Source organism: Coenobita brevimanus, chromosome 64 (assembly GCF_032717465.1).
Source record: "Coenobita brevimanus isolate Jiangsu-jjx chromosome 64, ASM3271746v2, whole genome shotgun sequence".
Lineage (NCBI taxonomy): Eukaryota > Metazoa > Arthropoda > Malacostraca > Decapoda > Coenobitidae > Coenobita > Coenobita brevimanus.
The window spans coordinates 9,737,692-9,755,309 of NC_137017.1; the positions used below are offsets into that span (position 1 = coordinate 9,737,692).

Here is a 17,618-nt window from a genome sequence, read left to right on the forward strand (position 1 = left end):
TTATAACTTTGACTTCTCGGACTTCTCTTCCATAGGGGGTTCGCTGACAAAACCCAGATTATCTTTTCCAGCTTGCCTGTAACTCCCCAGCTGTGTGTATCGCGAGTATGAAGGGGAAGGATCATCGTGTTTCTGCTGCTGGAGACTATGGTCAAGCTTTTGCTGCATTTGATTCAAGGCCGCCATCTGTGCGTTGTTCTGGGCGATCTGCGAGGTGATGATCTCCTGCTGTAGTATGTTCACTTCTACTTGCTGCTGTAACTGCTGCTCCATCTTCTGCTGCTGTTGTTGGGAGGCCGCCTGCTGTGCTTGGAGGGCACTCAGTTCCTCTCGTTTTCTCTTCTGTTTCAGCAGCACTTTGTTTACCGGTGGGCCTGTGAAGGGAGGCGATTTTAGTAACGCTTCGTTATTATCATCATTTTCAACAATCTGGTCATTAGCTATTATTACTGGTATAATCATGATGATGATGATGATGATGATGATCATCATCATCATCATCATCATCATCATTATCGTCATCATCACCATCATTATCACCATCATCATCATCATTATTGCTCACAAAATGCCACTCAGGGACGAACAACAGGTCATTCTAGTCTATATATCTGGAGTAATAGCCTAGCCCTGTGCTTCTTCCATTAACTTTTTGGCAACAAAGAATAAGCCAGACACCAACAAAACGTCCTACTCTTTCCTTTCCTCCCTTTCCTCCATCCCTTCCTCCTCTTCTCGCTTCATTTTCCTATATTCTTTTCTTTCCTATTTCCTCTTCCATATTTTCTCTAATTGCTCCCTTCCGTCCCTTCTCTCCATCCGTCCCTCTTTTGCCATCTTCCCTTTTCTGTCTTCTAATATTTTTTATTTCTTTTCTCCCTCTGCTATGTCTTCTCCCACTTCCTCCCTTTCCTATTTCCTCTCTATCATTCCCTTTCCTCCATTCTCTCCATCCCCCTCTCTTCCTCTCCTCTCTTCTTTTTTCCTTTTCTTCTCTTCTATTTCTAATTCCTCTTTTCTCTAAATTCTCTCATTTCTCCCTTCCTTTCCTGCACTCCATCCATCCCTCTTATCCTCCTCTCTTCCTTTTTGTCGCATTTTTTTTTCTCCCTTCCCCATTTTCTCCTCCCACTTGCCCCTTTCCCCCTCAACTCACCACAGACAGAGAGGTACACGGGCAGGAAAATCAGCCCATGCGTCGCTCCAAACACCACTATGCCGAGGTACATGCGGAAGTAGAACACAGTGAAAATCTGCGATTGCGCAAATCCCAACACGATGATGCCCGCGAACTTGGTCAGGGTGATGCCGGACAAGACCTAAAGGGAGAAGTAGCATTGGCAACATGAAAAGTAACTCAGTTCTTAGCTTAACCCCTTCATTACAGCCATATCTTTTCATAGGAGAAGGATCAACAAGAGGAACAGTAACTTAATTCTTAATTTAACCTCTTCAGTACAATTCTTTTTCCAGGAGGATCAACAATGGGAAAAGTAACTTAATTCTTAGCTTAACCCATTCACACCAGTTATATCTTCTTTCAGGTTATTCTTGCTACCTCAGAAAAAAAAAAAAATACAATCCTGAATCAGAAAAGGATCCACCAAACACTACATGATGAGAGTGGTAGGTACGACTTGAAATGCTTCGTCACGAACAACCACAAGATATATTGTATTGGGATCGTAAGATCTGTGAGATCTGTCTAACTCACTGAGAATCACTCTTAAGCCACAGTTTCCTATTCCCTCACCTTCCTGGTCTGCGCATCTACGTAACTCACTAGGGTCGCAAAGTTTGTGTACCCTACAATACTAACTGGGATCGTAAAGTATGTGTGCTCTACGTAACACCGAGGATTCTTGGTCTGTGTATCTGTTCCATGCAGCTCACTGGGATGATACTCTGTGTGCTCTAACTCATTGGGATCGTAAAGTCCGTGTGCTCTACGTAACCCTGCATGGTTCCTGCTCTATATATCTAATGCATGCAGGTCACTGGGGTTGCAAGGCCTGTGTACACTATGTATCTAACTCGTAAGGAGTGTGTGCTCTACGCAACTCACCGAGGCTCCCATTTCAGACAAAGCCTCTTGCGCCCTCTCCTTCCTTGTGGGCTTAACGGATGTGGCGAAGGCGTGAGTGATGTGGCTGCAGAATTCCACAGAGATGCCAACAGACTGACGAAGAGGAGACATATAAATAGATGAGGAATATACTTAGTTAAAGAGAGACATGTGATTGTAATTTAATTGGCTAGGGAATGGTGTTAAGAGATCTTTAAAGCCACTTGGAATATCGCCCTCAGTCTTTTATTCTATTACACCTCACTTCATCTACATCACACTCAAGTTTGTGACCTCCATACCATAGTCTTTTAATCTATCCCATCTCACACAAATCACAGACAGTAATTCCTTGTCAGAAGTTATCCAGTATGATTTTCTTCTTTGTTCATAGATTTACTGACACTTAGAGAGGTATTGCACAATAAGTTCAACTGGTGCCTGCAAACCCGATTTGTCCATTTCCAACTCAGCATCTATCCATCTGTTATCATCCAATACTTTTTTTATTAGTTTCGTAGGGGTGCGGGCCTAGGCTAATCAGGTGACCAGCCTCACTCGTCGCTGTGTGACATTATGTGAGCAATAAGCTCTAACCACCCCTCTGATGAAAACCCTTACAGGCCACACCCAGTCAGGGCGCCAAAACCCACTAGACTACCAGGCGTTATTTGGTTACATGGTTACGATACAGCATAATAAGTGGTTACCTGCGTTACAACAAACTTTCTGGCATATCACTCATTGTAAAGTCACCTGAAGGTTGCACCACAGGGGACTCTACACTGTGTAACAAGTCATATGGTTTCCCTTAGTTTACAATCATGACTGCATGAAAAAAGTGTTAAAATTTCGAAAGAATTTTAAAGTGGAGAGCTTGCACTGTCAAGAAAAAGTATATTTGAAAAACATCGTCGGCGGTTTCCACTGCGTCTACTTCTGTGAAAGTTCACCTATTATTTCACTGTGTCTGTATCACACTTATATCAGGTCTGCCACTTCCTCGTAACGCATCATGTGGAAGAGTATTATCTACGGGCAGAAATGTATATTGAGCCTTTTCAGCTTAGAAGTGTAAACTAAGAGAGACAAGTGAGAAGCAAAGGAGATGAAACATTAGGTAAAGTTATGTCCTCGACTATACACACACACACACACACACACACACACACACACACACACACACACACACACACATTTAACTTAACCTAACTTGACCGAACCTAACCTAACGTAACCAAACGTAGCTCAGCCTATAACCTAACGTAATCCAACTTTACTTGACCTGACCTAGCCTGACCTAACGTAACCTAACCTAACTTACCATGACTAAGTTGACAAGGGTGACGGCATTCAAGGAGATGTTCCACCAGTACATCATTCCCATTATATCCACGAGGATCATAGTGATGGTAGTGAGGATGATGAAGGAGGAGATGAGGTCGAAGGTCAACAGGAGAACTACCAAAAACACGGAGCCTAAGGATATACCTAGGCTTATCCCAGTGTCTTCCCACATGGTCAGGTATTGCTCGTAGTAGACGTAGAAGATGCTGGGGAGTAGCAGGATTAATTTTAACACAGAGTGTCCCACGAAAGTGTTCTCAGCTGAAAAAGGATATTGCTCGAAGTACCTTTCTCATTATTGGTAGAATCATGAGGAGGTGCATCTGTGAGAGTGAACTGTACCTGTTGGCTTGTCAGTCAGATACACAACAATCACTCTCAGGCAAGGAATATTCAGTCACACGTTTTGAGAGTCAAAGTCCAGGCTGAGGCTCTTATATTGCTGCAAATCTTATTAGCCATCTCAGAGTGTTTTTTCCCAACAGTTCCCAGCAACTGTCAGGAGGTGATTAACTGACTTTGGTACATGGTTTAAAATAAAATCCTTGGAACACATTCTTTAAGAGAGGGCATGGTCTCATTTGACTAACTGATTAGCTGGTTGACTGTCTCTCACTGCACGCCCTCACGATCGGAATTATTCTAATATTCCTTTCTAATAAATGCTAGAAAATTTTCATGAAACGAGAGTAAGTCATCTGTGTGCAACTACTGTCACCATGATTTTGGGACAACACTAGTATTTAATTTCAGTTAACGTCAGGTTATTTCATTCTGTGGATAGTAAATCGAAAGGCCTGAGCGTGTTAATCAAGGAATTATTCTACTGTACACAGATTTGAACCTTCCTATTTGTTAAAAGGTTAATATCGGGTGAATAGTAAGAATTGTTGCATGGATATACCTTACTGTACGGGAAAACCCCATTATTAAGTGAATATTTGGTGTCAGAATTGAACTTGCCTATATGAGAAGACCTCAATATACATTATAGTGAATGTTCGGTGCTAGAAATGAATCAATCTTCAGTACTGGGAAGACCTCAATATAGGATGAATATCTGGAGTTATTACGAAGGTAGTTTACTATATAGTCAGTTAGCCTGTACGCTTAACCCAAAGCTTGGGTGAAATCTTTCGAGTTCTTGAGAATATCGTGATAAAGGAGCCTGACAGTGATAATCAAAGACTTACTGAATGGAGAATTGTACCTACCTGTACGGGAAGATCTCAATGTCAGGTGAATAAATGGAGTTATTTTGGAGGTACGTGGTCATGTAGTCAGTGAGCCTGTAAGCATAATCCAGCGCCTGAGTGAAGTCCTTGGAGGTCTTAAGAATATCATGGTAGGCCATGTAGTGAGTGGCCCCGACATAGTCCTCTCCAAACTCATCTGTCTTCACAATCACCGCCCCTCCGTAAGCGGGATGCCCAGCCGAGGGACACATTGTATCGTGAGGGTTGTCGGCGAGGAAGTCCCGTAGGTGAAGCATGAACAGCTCGGGTCTGATTCTGCCATCAATGAAGGCAGTGGTGTTGAAGCAGGTCTGCACACCATTAATGTCAAATGATACTGTGGGAAAGGGAAAAGAAGAGGACATAGGTTACCCCTTTTGCTACAGTTGATGCCACTCTCATGCACGCACAAACGGAAGGACGCTTGCACACACACACACACACACACACACACACACACAACCTACGGGAGTTGTTGATGAAGTTTCCATCAGCGTCCAGCCTGCAGCATGCCATATTGGGAGCGGCGGGATTTGTGTTGTCCTTGAGCCAGGAAAAGTAGGGACCCAACCACGACATTCCACCAGAAGCGATGCGGGACCTGACGATAGATAAACAGATAGGTGTAAAGAAATGGGAACAGAAATAGGTAGAGGTTATGTGTACACAGAAAAAGAGGAAAGCAGAGACACAGGCACACATCCCCTCTCCTGTCCTCACCCCTCACTCTTATCCCTGACAACTCATTCCTCTCCCTTGTACCCGCAACCCTCATCCCTCTCACTTACAATATCTCTCCTCCTTCACCCCTTATTCCTCTCCATCGCACCCTCACCCCTCCCTCATCCCTCTCTCTCTCACACAGTTTCCCTTCCCTCACCCCTCTCTCTTCCACACAGTTTCCCCTCCCTCACCCCTCATCCCTTTCCTTCACACTCTCACCTCTCGCTCACCCTTCATTCCTCTCTCTCCCATCACCCCTTCTTCATCCCTCTCCCTCTCTCTCTTTCTTACTCCTCATTCCTCTACCTCGCTCACCCTTCACCCCTCTCCCACATCCACACCCCACTCACGCCCTCACCCCTCATCCTTCTTCTCCCAGCACTTACTCTTCTGGGTCGAGTGATGAGATGAAGATCTGCTGCATGAGTGAATCGTCTCGGCATCCCGTGGTCTGACAAATCAAGTTTTGCTCGTCGAAATCCGTATAGTTGTACCCTTCCTTCATGACAAAGTACACAGGCGCACCCACGGAGAGGTATTTGTTCATGAACTGTAAAGGAATGTGCGTCAACGAGAGATAATCAGCCTATCAAAAGATGTCAATCATCCTCATAGAGAAGTCCCCATGCTTAGGTTAACCATGGTAAACGCAAGTATCAAAGTGCTGGATTTACCTGCCACCCTGAGACCTTTTGTACAGACATTTACTTTAACACCCACAGATTACTAATAATATGAACCTCAGTCCACTACGTCCCATTCAACTGCTATGAATCCAGCGATGAGAGGCGGGAGAGGAAAACGATCTTCGGCATTTGAAAGTACGGCTGATGTTTTCTTGGGAATTGAAATCAAAACCGAATGCCAGAACCAGCTAATCACTTCTCAGCTGTTGCTAGAAACAGCTAGGGATAAATGCGATGTTTGATAGGAGGTTCAGCTTGAATTTTAACTGTATGTATTTGTGGCAGAGTATTTTCTGTCTTAGAGTGATGATTGTGCGAATAATTACCAAGTTTGTCGCCATGTTTCATTCTCACAGCAGTACCTCCAAGGATCGAGGGTGACCGCCCATCCACTACCTAAACGAAATATTAAGGCTGCATAATTAAAACTGAGTGAATGTAACTGCAAGTATACACACACACACACACACACATGTGTGTGTATATATATATATATATATATATATATATATATATATATATATATATATATATATATATATATATATATATATATATATATTTATATGTATATATGTATATATATATATGAGAAAAAGGCAGAGTATAAGAGAGAAGTGGAGGAACGATTGGGCAAATATGAATTGGAGCAGATGGGAGACGTGGAAGGTGTGTGTAAGATATTTACAGAAGAAATATGTGCAGCATGTGATGTGGTGTGTGGAAGGAAGAGAAGACGGAGGGGGGTGCAAGGAACAGCGTGGTGGACTGAAGAGGTGAAACAGGCTGTGGCACAAAAGAAGAATGCATACAATGAATGGATGAGAAATAGGGGCGTGGAAGAAGTTGAGAGGCGGAAGAGAGAGTTATATGTGGAAAGGAAGAGAGAGGTGAAAAGATTAGTAAGAGAGAGTAAGAAGAGAGTGGATGAGGAATTTGGAAGGAATTTGAGTGTAAAGTGGAGGGACTGTAAGAAAATGTTCTGGAGAGAAGTGAAAAGAGTAAGACAGGGTGGAAGTGAAGTCAGCAGGGGAGTGAAAGATAAAAATGGTAGATTACTAGTGGAGAAGGGAGAAAAAGTGAGCAGATGGAGAGAACACTTTAAGGAATTGTTGAACGTGGAGGATGGAAGTAATGCGAGTATAAGTGGCTGGGGAATGGCTGGGAGAAGGAGTGAGGTGAGAAGACAGGAAGAAATCAGTAGGATGGAAGTTGTGGAAGCAATGAAGAAAGTTAAATCGGGGAAAGCCCCAGGAATTGATGGAGTGTGTGGTGAAATGCTGAAGCATGGGGGAGAGATAGTAGTAGAATGGATGTGGAAGATGTGCAGATTGGCCTGGGAGGAAGGTAGAGTCCCGGAGGATTGGAAGTCAGGTATAATTATTCCCTTGTACAAAGGAAAAGGGGAAAAAGAAGTGTGTGGTAATCATATGGGCATTTGTCTTCTTAGTATAATAGGAAAAGTGTATGGTAGGTTACTTATAGACAGAGTTAGAGAAAGAACAGAGAAATTAGTTGGAGAAGAACAGGGAGGCTTTAGGAAGGGAAGAGGTTGTGTAGATCAGATATTCATTCTTAGATCTTTAGTGGAAAAGTTTCTAGAGAAGGGAAAGAAGTTGTATGCGGCTTTCATGGATTTGGAGAAAGCATATGACAGGGTGGATAGACAAGGATTGTGGAAAGTGTTAAGAATATATGGAGTAGATGGGAAGATGTTGAATGCTGTGAAGAGTATGTACGATGGTGCGAAGGCTGCAGTGCGTGTGGATGGTGAACTAAGTGAATTTTTCTCTGTGAAAGTTGGTTTGAAACAGGGATGTGTCATGTCTCCATGGTTGTTCAATCTGTACATGGATGGGGTAATAAAAGAGGTACAAGGTAGGGTAGTGGATGTTGGAGTGGCCCTGGTGAGAGAGGATAGTGTTTGGAAACTCCCTGTACTGTTGTTTGCAGATGATACTGTGTTGTTGAGTGAAGACGAAGGGGAGCTGCAAGGCTTGGTGGATGAGTTTGAGAGAGTGTGTAAGAAACGGAACCTAAAGGTGAATGTAGGGAAGAGTAAAGTGATGGTCTTTGAGAGAGGTGAAGTCAGTGAATGTACAGCGAGGTTGGATGGTGAGGAATTGGAAAATGTGAGTACGTTTAAGTATTTGGGTAGTGTGATGAGTAAGGATGGAGGTTTGGAGGGTGAAGTGCTTGAAAGGGTACAGCAGGGAAGAAAGGTTGCTGGTTCCTTAAAAGCAGTGATAAGAAACAGGGAAGTGAGCATGGAAGTAAAAAAGTTACTACATGACAGTATTGTGATACCAACTCTAACGTACGGAAGTGAAGCTTGGACATTGTTGGAAGGACACAAGTCAAGAGTGAGAGCAGTGGAAATGAGTTATTTAAGAGGAGCCTGTGGAGTCACGTGGAGAGACAGGCTGACGAATGAGGATGTAAAGGAGCGTTGTGGTGTGGATGTGGATGTGATAGGAAGCGTTGTGAGGAACACACTGAGGTGGTTTGGCCATGTGGAGAGGATGGAGGGTGAAAGATTGACGAAGAGAATGTATGTGAGTGAGGTGGAGGGTGGAAGAGGGAGGGGGAGACCGAGGATGAGATGGAGGGATGGGGTGGAGAGGTATATGAGAGAGGGGGGTGTGAGTTGGGAGCAGGGCAGTGAAATGGCGGGGGACAGGGCGACTTGGAGGCGATTTGTTTGTGGCCACCCCAAACGGGATTGAGGCGTCTGGCAATATATATATATATATATATATATATATATATATATATATATATATATATCCCCCTCCTTACTCACACCAAACCACTTCAGCACGAATGAATCCTTGGGCATCGACAGGTCCTGTTCCAGTCCAACGTCCAGGTGTGGTGTGACGGCCACGCTGGCGCAGAAGACACCAACGAACGCTAGCAGCACGATCACACGCACAATATCCTGTTGAGGAGAGTTAGTGTTACAGACATAGGAGGAGGAGGAGGAAAGTTAGATTTGGTAGCTATTAGAGGCACAGGACACGCAAAGCAGGAGAAACAGCACATCACACGCACGGGCCCTCTTGAACAGACTGTCAGAGATGATGCTTGAGTTAAAGATGAAGAAGTAGGGTTAAAATTATCACACATCAATAAAAATTCACCACTCTTCCCCCAAAACACACACACACACACACACACACACACACACACACACACACACACACACACACACACACACACACACACACACACACACACACACACACACACACACACACACACACACACACACATACACACATTCATACACTTACACACAAGAACCCAGAACCCACCTTCATGAGGAATGGGGCGTAGATCTGCTGGAAGATATCATAGCAGGTGCCCGAGTCTTTCTTTTTTTTGCTCTTCTTCGTGCCAGTGCAGCACCACACGACATCGTATCGGTTTTTCTGGGAAGAGGGAAAAATCATTATCGGTTCTGTATTAAAATATTTACAGTCCTTCTCCCCATCTTGATCATCCTGTTGCTCCATCTTTTTTTTTATCCAGCTTCCAGCATTAATCTCCTACGTTATGCTATCTCGTCTGCAAACCTCCTACCTAAACCGTAGTTCTGAGCAAGGTAGAAGGCAAGAAGAGGAGGGGGAGACCGAGGAGGAGGTGGAGGGAAGGGGTGGAGAGGTAAACGAATGAAAGTGGTGTTAGCTGGAAGGAGGTGGTGATGACGGCGAAGGACAGGGCAACATAGAGGCAATCAATTTCTTGCCACCGCATCCGGGATGAAGGTGTCTGCCTGTACTGTCCTACATTACCCTAATTTTACAGCTCTCCCATCCTTCCCAGTTAAGCCCCTCTGCCAACTCTTACCGAAGTCCTAATGGCATCGAGGGACATGAGGGCGACGAAGCAGGTCATTTGCAGGATGAAGTCTATGACAAGGGCCAGACCAGCATACAGGGAGAAGGAATACACAGCAGGCATGTCAGAGAGGGCGCCTGCGTGGGTTAAAAAAGACATTTTAAATATAAAAGAGATGAAATATCCGCTGTAAAGGAATACTTGTAGTTCTTTTTATGAATTATTGAACCCAGTGGACTGCAGCCCGAAGCCCCATCTTCGGCATTCCAATAGGAAGGGACTTGAGGGACGTTTATGTACGCGGACCGTGGAGTTGACCAGTTAGAGCAATGCCACCACATGGAGGCGTCCCTCTCATTATAAACAGGGATGTGTTCCAAAAGATCACAATTTTTTCCGTACAAATGGTATTTTAAACTAGGGAGTATCGGCAAATCAGCTTGACAGGTAAGAATGGAATATTAATAGGTCATTTTTCTTTCATGTACAGAGGACTTAATAAAAATGAAAAAAAAAAAAAAAAAAAGAATCAGCGCAATCAGGGACAGTATACAGTACCTCCGCCAACGCCTTTACCAGACAACTCAGATCATCACTAAAATTTAATCAACTTATCCTTTGTCCATGCCCAACATATCAACAAAATTTCATTATAATCCATCAGTCTTGTGGAAAAACTAATAAACAAACAGACATACAAACAGGGGTGAATACATAACCTTCGTCAATGAGTTGGCGGAGGTAAAAATGTTATACTATAACGAAGACTTACCACATATGACAAAAATTTGTCATCAAATGTCTTAAGTAATATTTCTGGAGCTTTAAAGTAAAACTAAGAGAGTGCTATAAGTCAGGAGTAATGTGAGTCCAGCTTCATCTAGTAGTCATCATCACCTGAAGCACCTTTTTTCATGGTTTACGACTAACATCCGTTTCCAGCACTTTACAGTGACAGTATGTAGTGTTTTAGGTACTTAGGAGTACGGGGATTTGAATGGTGAGTGAATGGAAGAGTGGCCCCTTCAACTGGGCAGAGTTTGATTAGTTTCTCATTCTATTTTTTTTTTTCTCTAGCTTTCTGAACACCCTACCTCATTAGATTCTAAAGTGAAAAAAAGAGATCTGTTATATATATATATATATATATATATATATATATATATATATATATATATATATATATATGTACTAAAATTTCAAACCCTGGACTGACCTAGGAAGAAGCAGAGGGCCTCGGCTACGACAGAGAGGAACATGGACGGTGCCACAATGCCCACCACCCTGCCAATGTGCTCCTCTATACTCTCCCCTTCCTTCATCGGCTCCCTCTGCCACGTCTGCACCAGGATGAAGATGTTATCCACTCCCACGGCCAGCACCAGGAAAGGGATCACCTGCAGGGAGAAGGAAACTTATATTTATGTTTATCGACTGCACGAGGTTCATTTCGACAGTCAGATTTTGCTAGAGTACTAACATTCCCTAGACTGCGACACACACACACACACACACACACACACACACACACACACACACACACACAGGATTCTGGATGAACTAGATTATGCAGGTATAAGTAGTTACTGTCACGATCATTGGTTGTGTTGTTTTCCGGAGCTGTCAGGAATGAGTTCCAAGAGTAAACAGTTTCGCCACAATAAAAAGGCAAAACACTACGGCACTCAGAAAAAAATTACAGCCATCACAATCCCTCATCATAATCATCCAGACCTCTTTTCCCAGCTAAGGATGAGGTAAGGTAGGGTTGTGAGAAAAAACAAAAAATGATAGGAAAAATTAAACAAGTCTGCTTCACTCACCATTCAAGCCCTTGGAATCCTGACTCCATCCCACAGACATGAATATCCACACCAGTACATTTCATACCACCTGTCATTATAGTCAAACAACCACGTAAATCCCCAACACTGTTAGTAACTCTGACCTCAATGACGATGAGAGTTGAGGGCACACCAATATACCCATAGAAACCGAGAGAGGCCATGACAGAGAGAATTACTATGGTTACTCCTCCTAAGGCGAGTGCGATCTTGCTTTCTATCTGTTGGCAAAGAGAGATGGATTAATGCGGACAAGTTCTGGCGAATGCATAGTCGTCGTTGTCTTAATCATCATCATCATCATCAATAACATTTCTTACTAACAAATGCCTTCACAAAAATACAGCAAAATATATATATACCCTCAACAAAAAACTCCTCCTTTAAAAAACATATAAAACGTTGAATAACTTACAAACAATCTATCACAATCCGCAGACAAGTTGCCGAGAGAGATGGTAATATAAGCAAACATAATCAGGTAGCTAATTAGGATGGTAGCAGCGTCATTGACACTCTCTCTCTTCAGCTCGTCCTCTATGCCCCTCTCTGCATTGTAGGCGATGTCCATGTGCTCAAAAATGTCAGGGTCCTGGGTACGGTTTTTCATGAAATCGAGAAACCTGCAACGAATGCAAATCCAGACAGTCATTGCAATATATGTATTCGAATTTTATATATATATATATATATATATATATATATATATATATATATATATATATATATATATATATTCATTTACTCATTCTTTTTTTTAACAGATTTGTTACTAAAGTTGGAGGGAACTAGCAAATACCTTATTCAAAGCATTAATATTGCTTCAGGTTATCGTTCAGTTTCTTCTGTTCTCTTTTTCTCTCTCTCTCTCTTTTTCTCTCTCTCTCTCTCTCTCTCTCTCTCTCTCTCTCTCTCTCTCTCTCTCTCTCTCTCTCTCTCTCTCTCTCTCTCTCTCAACTTTTCTGTCTATCTATTCAGTTCTGTCTATCCCTTTCTCCCTGTTTTCCTCTCACCTCTCCTCCCACGCTAAGACAGGTCCCAAATCATCCTTATCGAGATAATTGGTAAGGAGTATATTGACAATGAGCGCCGTAGCCTCCGTGTAGTTTGGATTTCCTGATATAGTTTCCCCCTCCTCTAGATATCCTCCCAGCGCTGTATACGGGAAGACTGGACCCCCATACGTTCCCATACACTTTGGTGCTACTTGGTTGGTCGGGTTACTGTGGGGAAATGGGAGAAGGAAAATGAAAATACAGTAATTCCGGTTGATTATGCTGGTGGCGGTGGTAGGGGATGGTGGTGATGATGATGATGATGATGATGATGATGATGATAATAATAATAATCAAAATAATAATAATAATAATAATAATAATAATAATAATAATAATAATAATAATGAGAGAGAGAGAGAGAGAGAGAGAGAGACAGACAGACAGACAGACAGACAGACAGACAGAGACAGAGAGAACACGAGAAAACCGACAGAAGAAACAGAAGAAGGCGAGAAAATGAGAGAAAGACACAGAGCGAACTAACCCGAAGCAAGTAATAAGACGCTCATGATAGTCGTCGTTCTCAACGTCGCTGATGAGAGTCTCCTCGTCATTCTGAAAGTAGTTCGGAACGCTCTGGATGAGGCACTCCGTAAACTGCGGGGCCATGGGCTTCTCACAGACATCCTCCAGCGTCACAGTAGTTCCATCATAGGTGCCTGTTAGCTGGGGGAGGAAGAAACAGAGACAACATGAATTTTTGGTCGATCCATTGTGACCAGTGGATAGGTTGGGTGCTATGCAGGCGAAGGACAGAACTTGAATAATAATAATAACAGTAATAATAATAATAATAACAATAATAATAATAATAATAATAATAATAATAATAATAATGATAATAATAATGATAATAATAATGATAATCTGCGTGAACTTGGATCCAACTGTAAGCTGTTCGGAGATCCAGTTACTGATGACCTTGAGTCGATTGAGGGAGACCTTTTTCCCCAATAAGGTTATCAGTAATGTAGTTCGTCACGACTGAAAATTAGAGCAATCTTATTATGCTCAGTGTATATTTCTTACTTAAAATTAACAAGAGAATATCTACTACTAGTTCTTCAGATATCTTTCGAGCCAACTTGTAATTCGTGTTGAAAAAAAGAATGATGAATTACTGTTCTCTCTCTCTCTCTCTCTCTCTCTCTCTCTCTCTCTCTCTCTCTCTCTCTCTCTCTCTCATTTCCCTCTCCCTTCCTGCTTCCCTTCCATTTCCCCTCTCTCCACTCCCCCTCCCCTTCCTCCCAACTATTCATACATGATCCCACCAGTAATCTCGTTTTACAAACTCTTTCTGCCTTCTCCCTTGCATCTCCCTCTCTCCCTTGCCCCTCCTCTTACTCCCCACCCTTTTTTCTCTTCTTAGTTACTCACATTAGTAATCTCATTCTGCAGCCTCATCACCCTCAGTAGAAAAGTCTCGTTCAGCGCTGGCCCAAAGGTGTATGACTGGTTTCCATACTTCGTTACGATCGTGATGTTGGTCTGCGAGAGAGTGAGGTTAGACATTGTACTGTACATGGAACAGGATAAGGGAAAGGGATAGGGTAACAGGGATAACGATAATAACAATAATAATAATAATAATAATAATAATAATAATAATAATAACAATAATAATAATAATAATAACAATAGTTACAATAATCATCTAGTGTTTTGTTTCTCAAGGGCACCAGTTCTTCCAAAGGAGTTCACAAGCGTTCGGGATTGGTTTGCGTCTATATAGTTACAAGAAATGTGACTTTACTCATAGTCAAGGCAAACTTCATCTGCAGAAGTAGGGGTATGGGATACGGCAGTATGGGAAGGTGCTGGGGATAGGGAGATACTGGTATATGATGGGGTAGGATAGGGGAATAGGCAAAAGATAACTGGAGATAAAGTGATGGGTAACGGTTAGGGGAAGGGGACAGCTGGGGACAGACTGAGAGAGACAGAGGTGAAGAACTGGGGAATGAGTGACAGGGATAAGATTAGAGGAAGGGGATACTTAGGGACAGGGTGACAGAGGCAGCGGACTAGTGAATAAGGAAACTGGGATAAAGATATATGAAAATGTGGAGTGTAAGATCCAGGATTACACTGTAGGCTGGGTGAAAGGGGAGAGAGATGAAACATTTGAGAGATGGTAAAATCCAGAATTGGCATAGGCTGGGATGAGAGGGCAGGGGGACCGCAAAGAAGGACGGGGAGGGCCTGAATAAACCATTTAATTACTGTGGAAGAAAAGATTTCTAACTGTAAGAACAGGAGGGACCATATAGAGAGAGCAGGGAGGACCTAGGGTAATACTGTATTTACTGTGGTGGGGTAAGACACGGGACTGTAACTGGCCTAGAATGAAAGCGACTGTAAACTGAGACGATGGGGACCCAGATAAACAATTCAGCTGCTGCAAAGGGTAAGATTCGGAACTGTATTAGGGTAGGAGTGGGAGGGAATACAGGCAGGGAACAAGAGGACCTGGAGGAATAAATTGCTGCTGCAAAGAAGTACTACTCGAGACTGAAAACGAGTACAGAGTGAGTGGGGCTCTAGATGGATCTGATCTAGCATTTTATCCAAAGCAGCGGTGTAATTTCCGAGATTGTAAAGGGGATGAGGTATGGGCACAGTGGATGAAAGAAAAAAGAGTACTCGGAAGAAAAATTGGCCACTGCAAGAGTTAGATAGGGGATTGTAATACGCCCGAAGAAGGACCAGGCGAAAACAGACGTGAGGGAGGGTTTAAAGAGATACTGTCTACTGATTATAAACTCAGAGAAATGCAGACCTACACTGTCTTGTCTCCTGCAGTCTACTAACCTCCTCTCTGGGGATAGGGAGGGAGTAAGGGACTTCTGTATAACCAGATGTCCCTTCTCCAGGCATACCCACCCAACATCACTTACCGCCTCATATCCCTTGGGCTTGATGATGAGCTGGGTAGTCCTGTAGAAGGGCCTGAAGTGGGTGTCGAAGTAGTCCTTGTCCTTACGGCTGCGGGAGGTTGGTGAGGCCCACAGCTCAACTGGATCAGTTGTTACCTAGTGGTATGCGAAAAGACTATACTCTTTTCACTTTAACTTGGCCAAATACCTATCTCTTAGGCGTGAATGATGAGCTACATATAAAACGAGAGATGACCACTTGAATATGTAGGACTGATGGGCTGCTAAGACTGCGTCCAGAGTAGAACACACACACACACACACACACACACACACACACACACACACACACACACACACACACACACACACACACACACACACACACACACACACATACAAACCCACCTTACTTCCAGACACCATAACATACCGCACCCTCCTTTCTGTATCACGTTCTTCATCACCACACTTATCACCACACTCCCACGTACACTTGCATAAAAATACCCTCGTCACACTTCTATATCTTAACAGTCTCATACCTCACACCACACCACACCTTGCTATACACACCATTACACACTCTCTACTCTTTTCCCTTATCACCACATCTACACGCTCATCCTCACCACTCTTACTCCACACACCGCACTACATCTCCCTCCACCACATCATCATCTTCACTACAATGACTGTACACCCACCTCCAGCTGAGTTACCCCAACACTGAGGCTGACCACTAGAATGGCACCCAGCACGAGGAAAGTGTATGGGTAGCGGGCCACGGCTGAGGGAAGAAAAGGGGATCCTGAGTGCGTTAATACTGGTACCATTAACTCAGCATAAGGAAGGAGTAAAGGTGGCTACGGCTAAAGGAAAGGGAGGCCTAAGTAAGTGGTACCATTAACTTTCTAACGGTAGCAACAACTCTAGTATCCTATTCCACCTATCTCCAGACGATTTTATAGGATCGAGAGAGAGCACAGGGGCATGAGTGTTAATAACGGTGCCATTAGCATAATTGAAGAAAGATATGGGACTCAGAAATGGGAACAAAATTGACTTGCTGGGGAGTGAAAGAGACTTGCAAGGGTCTTACAGATTGGTGAAGGAAAAAAGATGAAAAAGGACAAACCAATGTCATCATCATCATCATCATACCATTTCTCCTCTTCCTTTTCCTCTCCCTCCCCCTTTTCCCCTCCTTCTCCTCATCATCACTGTCATCATCATCATCATTATCATCAGACCTTTCCCCTATATCATCATCATCATTATCATCAGACCTTTCCCCTATATCATCATCATCATCATCATCATCATCTCTTCTGTTCCCTACGTTTCCTTAATTTTAACTTACCCTGTAGAGGACGAAGTCGACTTACTTGTGGCGAAGCAAGTAAAGACAGCGCTTATGCCTTTTTCCACGTAGGCACTGATGTACTGCGAGCAAGCGCAGGAGCAAGCGTCACACTCCATCTCTGTAAAGGGAGTGGGGAGTCAGGAAAGAGTGTGACTGAAGGCAGTGGTACTGGACAGGAACGCCTTCAAGTGGTGGCACTGATACGACTGGGCGGTGGAGCTGCCGGTTATGTAAACCTTCCTCAGTCCCCTCACTATCCCCCAACAGAAGGAAGGCAGATGAAGGGCAGCTTTGCTCTGAAGTCCACTGTATTCACGCGGAGACGTTCCTGTCCAGCACCAGTGAACATAAAACAGGAGAGGAGTAGGCTTGGGAACATATCCAAGAGCAACAGGGCAATAACGGGAACACATCACAACATTATGCTCACAGCATACCTGCTTCTCTTCCCTCCCTCCACACCACACCACCACATCACACCACACTCGCCTTTTCTCTGTCACACCACTAGAAACTTATCCTATCTCACTATCATTCTCGCCATACCATGACACCACGCCTCCTATCCCCCACCA

At 43.4% G+C, this 17,618-nt stretch overlaps 1 protein-coding gene across 1 annotated transcript in view; it reads right to left on the reverse strand.

Annotated features, from left to right (window-relative positions):
- The window catches only part of LOC145404636 (NPC intracellular cholesterol transporter 1-like), a 23,410-nt gene continuing 5,792 nt past the window's right edge, over nt 1-17,618 (reverse strand). Inside the window, exons 6-24 of the mRNA XM_080276158.1 lie at nt 17,066-17,161; nt 16,385-16,467; nt 15,699-15,833; nt 14,179-14,289; nt 13,286-13,467; nt 12,757-12,966; nt 12,159-12,366; nt 11,848-11,964; nt 11,116-11,296; nt 9,909-10,036; nt 9,374-9,490; nt 8,860-8,997; nt 5,757-5,920; nt 5,115-5,248; nt 4,627-4,984; nt 3,390-3,618; nt 2,066-2,179; nt 1,157-1,319; nt 1-374 (exon numbers count right to left, since the gene is read on the reverse strand). Of these exons, the coding sequence (XP_080132284.1) occupies nt 1-374; nt 1,157-1,319; nt 2,066-2,179; nt 3,390-3,618; nt 4,627-4,984; nt 5,115-5,248; nt 5,757-5,920; nt 8,860-8,997; nt 9,374-9,490; nt 9,909-10,036; nt 11,116-11,296; nt 11,848-11,964; nt 12,159-12,366; nt 12,757-12,966; nt 13,286-13,467; nt 14,179-14,289; nt 15,699-15,833; nt 16,385-16,467; nt 17,066-17,161 (3,242 nt within the window). The remainder of the gene's footprint in view (nt 375-1,156; nt 1,320-2,065; nt 2,180-3,389; nt 3,619-4,626; nt 4,985-5,114; nt 5,249-5,756; nt 5,921-8,859; nt 8,998-9,373; nt 9,491-9,908; nt 10,037-11,115; nt 11,297-11,847; nt 11,965-12,158; nt 12,367-12,756; nt 12,967-13,285; nt 13,468-14,178; nt 14,290-15,698; nt 15,834-16,384; nt 16,468-17,065; nt 17,162-17,618) is intronic.